General features: G+C 33.9%; 1 protein-coding gene across 1 annotated transcript; it reads right to left on the minus strand.

Moving 5' to 3' along the window:
* Positions 1 to 1,067: 1,067 nt before the first annotated feature.
* LOC108763888 (pre-rRNA processing protein FTSJ3) lies at positions 1,068 to 4,765 on the minus strand. Its single transcript, XM_018511810.1, has 6 exons — positions 4,580 to 4,765; positions 3,979 to 4,442; positions 2,983 to 3,907; positions 2,405 to 2,821; positions 1,444 to 1,819; positions 1,068 to 1,364 (listed from the first exon to the last, which is right to left on the minus strand). The coding sequence occupies exons 1-6, from the start codon at positions 4,644 to 4,646 to the stop codon at positions 1,106 to 1,108; spliced, it is 2,508 nt and encodes an 835-aa protein (XP_018367312.1). The 5' UTR covers positions 4,647 to 4,765; the 3' UTR covers positions 1,068 to 1,105.
* Between the last annotated feature and the right edge of the window lie 219 nt (positions 4,766 to 4,984).

Genomic DNA, 4,984 nt, shown 5'->3' on the forward strand with positions numbered 1-4,984 from the left:
ACAGTTCTATTCAATTACTATAACGGTGGTATAAAGCAACGCCATGCGATTTATCCATATTTTACAGAAACATGGTCGATGACGAATCTTGGCACCCGCCGCGCCGCACACCCGCGACAATCGGTTCGATGCTACTTTCACGAATGACGGTGCATCGACGCCGACGCGAAGCGATCTTTATAGATACCATCGGCCTTGTCCTTGACATCGACCGCAGCGTCCCGACGCTACACGCAGACGGCCCGTAGTTACATCGAGATATCCGATACAGCGAAAAATTTATCCGTGGAGAGGTTTACCTCTTCCGATCGAATGAGAGGTATTTAAAGAGAATTTAAGGGACGCGGATCTATATCAGTGGACGAATAGGTGATAGATTTAGAACGTAGAATATTTCATAAGATTACGTAAAACTTTTTAGAAGCTTATTCTCCAAGCACGAGAGCTGTAACAAACGTAACAAATGATAGTTTCGTTCGCGATCTATAAATGGCCTTTTACCATTATTTCTTCATGCGTTAGAATGCCATTTAGAACTTGCGACTCTTATAACTATGTATTCTGTCATTTCATTGTCAGAAGAGTCTCGGGTTATTTCTGTATCTACATCGACATTATGCACAAAACAGAATTGCCCAAAATAAAGCAAGGACAAGTTCGACTAATCTCGTACAACGTGAATAAGATCATATTCCACTACTATTTATTAACACAGTAAATTCTGCGTCGGTTGACTGGCGGACAGAATTGGACGTCTATGTGTAAACAATATCTAAGTGTAGGCTTCGTTACTTATCTCTTTACCAGTAACTCAGTACACATTCTCTGCATCAATATAGATATATATATTTATTTATTTAAACTTCCAGCTTATCCAATTTATAAAAGAAGCAAAAATGTAAAATCGATGGAATAATTTAGAATGAGAAGAAATTCAAAATTCTCAGATGTGTATTACAATAAAAACGATATTTATTTACATATCTTATAACTTATCTGATATAAGATGTGTATACTTACATATCTTATATATTGAATTGTGCAAACAAATGTATAGTATAGTTTTTATGAACTAAAAATGTTTTATAACATGAAAATGAAGAAATTATTTACTTTTCCTTTTCATATTTTTAGGCTGTACCCTTAGTTTTTTGCCTCGATTATTGCCTCGTGTTTTCTTTCCACGTCCTTTAGTTTTTGCTCTCGCTTTTGCCGCGCGTAAATCTTTCTTCATCCTCGGATCGACTACTTTATATCGACCTTTCACACCAGGAGGCCGAACGGCGCGCTTTTGCGCGGTATGTTTCTTTGCTACGATATATGTAACTTCCTTTTTCGGCTCCTGACGAGCTTTCTTGTACAACCTTAAATCAAATAAAAAATCGAGTTAGGATAGAGTATATTCATCATCAGATTAGACGTTCTACAAAAAATCGTACTTACGCTTTAACTTGTCTGGCCTTCTCTCTGTCACTGATATCTACATTATCCATCAATGCTTCTATCTTCTTCTTGGCCTTCTCAAGTTTGCGAATTGCGCGTTTCTTTTTTCTTGCTTTAGCTTCCATTACTTTCTTAATAGGTCTTACATTCAAGTCCTCCACTCTCTTTTTATAGTCATCGGCAAGTTCTTTAGGTACAGGCACTTCTTTTTTCATATGTTTTTCTTCATCCTTTATAAACCAATCGGGTAATTTCTCATCGTTAAACGCATATCTATTCCAAGCCGAATCAATCAAGTCTCTTCGAGATTTTTTACTTTGAATCAGCAATGATCCGAGTGCTAAATCTTCGGGAGTCAGTTTTTTTTTCTTTTTATCTGATTAATCATGAATAAACATGTATGTTAATAATAATAAATTATATAACTAGCTGCCAGTAATTATTAATTATCTCAATCAATAAAATATGTACACTGAGAAAAGAATTGTTCATTTGACTTAATTGTTTAGTTGACTAAATTAATAGTTGTCTTTCGTCGAAGAATGTATGTATTTTAAATTCGATTGTACTCCCCCCCCCCAACATTATTTTTAAGTGAGACTTAAAACTCTCTTTCTTTTTTTTAAAGCCGAGAGAGAGAAGGGAGGGGGGGGGGAGAGTTTCAAGTTTCGCTTAAAGTAAAAGTAAGTTGGTACAATTGGGCCTAAGTCAAATATAGGCTGCGTTCCGTTTCACGCATGATGCGCATGCTACATTATTTATCCTTGTTATTCATCGAATGTTAAATAAGGATAAATAATGCATCATGCGCATCATGCGTGAAACGCAGCCATAATATGTTTGACTTAAATACATTTTTCACCGAAAGAATTAAAGATAAACTCTAAAATTATAATTATATAAATTAATTTAGTCAAATGAACAATTTTTTATTAGTATAATCAAACAAAAACTTTTTTACCTGTTTTTTGCGGCACTATTTCAAAACCATCCTTTCCACCGATTTTTTTCAATTTTTTGTTGGGTGCCATCATTTCTTCCACATCATAGTCTGAATTAGTATCACCATTTTCACTGATTTTGCGTTTTCGTTTCTTTTCTTCATCTACTTTTGTTTGCATTTTCTTCTCTTCTCCAAGGACATGTCCACCTTTCTTTTTGTACTGCTCTATCATTTTATCTAATTCATAATCTGCATCGTTTTCATTTTCTAAGTTTTTAAATATATCTTTCTCAAACCAGAGTGCTGCTTTATGCGCTCTTTTGGTTTCTTTATCCCGAAAATCTAGATCAGTTAACAACGGATTGCTTTCAGGATCTTTAAATTGTTGTTTTTTCTGCGATTTATTAGTAATATCGTCTTCTGATTCGTCCAAACCTATATTGTAATAATAACTTTATATATATATATATATATAGCTTTTGTTACAAATTCGAAGAATAAGTCAAAAACAAGGTATAAATCTTTCAATTTTAAAAGAGAAGGTTATTTCAATAATAACATTGACATTAACACGTTAATATTTTTATATATAATACCTAATCCAGATTTTTCGCTCTCATCGTCTGATGCATCGGTATCGCTTTCTTCGCTGTCTTCTGATTTATAATACAAGTCCTTGCTGTCCAAATGACCTATATCTTTCTCATAATAAATTGTTTTCGGTTCGACTTCCTCATCCGAGTCCACATCACTCTCTGCTAAGATGTCAGGCGTTTGATCTGTTGCTTGCTCTAATTGTTCATAGGTTTGAATCTGGTTTAAGTTAAACAAATCATCTCTTTCCAGTTTAGGTCCCTCGTCGCTCTTATGAATCATTTTCAAATTGAGACGTTCGTTCAACTTCTGCCTGTCTTTATTAGCTTTTTTTTTCTTGCGTTTTAACTCTTTAGTTTCTGCTTCCCGGAGCTCAGCAATCTGTTTTTGAATTGCTTCATCTTCCAAATCCTCCTGTTCTTCGAGACTAATGGTTGCAGGTGTGGCAGTAATTTCATCTTTAATTACGTTCTTCTCTCCATTTGTTTCAGTTTGTGTCTTTTTTAACGCTTTCTGCCAACTAAATAGAAGTTTCAAATCTTTTCGCCCAAGCACTTTAATATCTTTACAACACTCCCTAATTTCTTTAGTTGTTTTCTCATGCTTATCGATAATTTCATCATCTATCACTATTTCGGAAGCATTCTGCAAAGCTGCTACTGCATCCTCACAGCCAATAAATTCTTTTGCAGATATTTTATGATATAATGTGTAATCGTTCTCAGGATATCCCTCTGCTTTAGATTTCTTTTGCTTTTCTGGATAAAGAACATTTAATTTATTTATAGTTTCTACTTGTAATTCAGAAAAGACATGCTTCGGATCAAAGAACTTGGGATCTAATTTATCAGGAGCAATAAAATATTGACAAACTACAAAAATTTCTGCAGATTCACTGCGTGACGCTTGAGGTTTAGTAGCATGTACCTACAATTAAGTTCATAATGATAAAATTGACGGACAATAATTAGTAAATATTCCTTAAATAATATTAATACCTTTTTAAACAATTGTTTTAATACCCAAATCAATGGGTTATAATCTTTAGATCGAAATACTTTTGTTATAAACCAACCACCAGCTTTTAAAAATTGAGTAGCTAATTTAAGAGCTGATAATGTCAAAACAGCTTGTTGATATGCATCATGAAGCCAACTTTTTCCTACATTGGGAGCACCATCGTTTAAAACAACATCTGCCTTCCATGTTTTTAATTCACGTGAAATAGCAACTCTACATTTATCTGTTGTGATATCTTCCACAAGACTAAGACATCCCGGAATAGGCTTTATTGGGAATAAATCTACACCAATAACTATTGATGATGTTGACATATTTTGCTTGGCAACTTGCATCCAACCGCCAGGTGCAGCACATAAATCGATGCATACTCTGGACTTTTGAAGAAATTCAAATTTTCGATTTAATTGAATTAATTTGAAAGCAGCACGCGATCTGTAACCTGAATAAAATACAAAATTTTAGTAATTATTTCAATTATATGATTAACTACTAAACGTTTAATTAAAATACTACTGCATTTGACGCTAATACAGCTTTCAACTTAATAATTCATATGGACAAATAATAATTATTTACCTGTTTCTTTAGCTAATTGATAGTATTTATCTTTCCTCTGCTTTCCAATCTTCGATTTTTTCCCCATTTTAAAAAAGTATTAATTCTTTGTATAAATACGCATGTATTAATTGCTCGTAATAATTATTAGGAATCTATACAGCGTGGTCCTCTCAATCTTATGTTCATCATATAGGTTAGGAATATAATAGGTCTGTTCGTGTTCTTTGCACTCAGCCACCGACGAGGTAATTCAGGTAATAGGTCTGTTCGTGTTGCATGAAATCCCCAAATATTTCTGCACTTAAAATTACTACGTTTAGGCCGCAGCACACACTTTTGCATAACGCATAGTGCATAAGCAAATTAAAGCGGAGAGCACAGACTCTTGCATAACGCATAACACATGAGGCATAAGAAATTGAA

The sequence above is a fragment of the Trachymyrmex cornetzi genome, unplaced genomic scaffold (assembly GCF_001594075.2).
Source record: "Trachymyrmex cornetzi isolate Tcor2-1 unplaced genomic scaffold, Tcor1.1 scaffold388, whole genome shotgun sequence".
Classification (NCBI taxonomy): Eukaryota; Metazoa; Arthropoda; class Insecta; order Hymenoptera; family Formicidae; genus Trachymyrmex; species Trachymyrmex cornetzi.

Coding starts and splice junctions, on each gene's coding strand:
- LOC108763888 (XM_018511810.1), bottom strand. CDS start 4,646: ATGGGGAAAAAATCGAAGATTGGAAAGCAGAGGAAAGATAAATACTAT. Junction 2,822..2,982: donor GAGCGAAAAATCTGGATTAG/GTATTATATATA, acceptor ATTACAATATAG/GTTTGGACGAATCAGAAGAC. Junction 1,365..1,443: donor AAGGCCAGACAAGTTAAAGC/GTAAGTACGATT, acceptor ATTTGATTTAAG/GTTGTACAAGAAAGCTCGTC.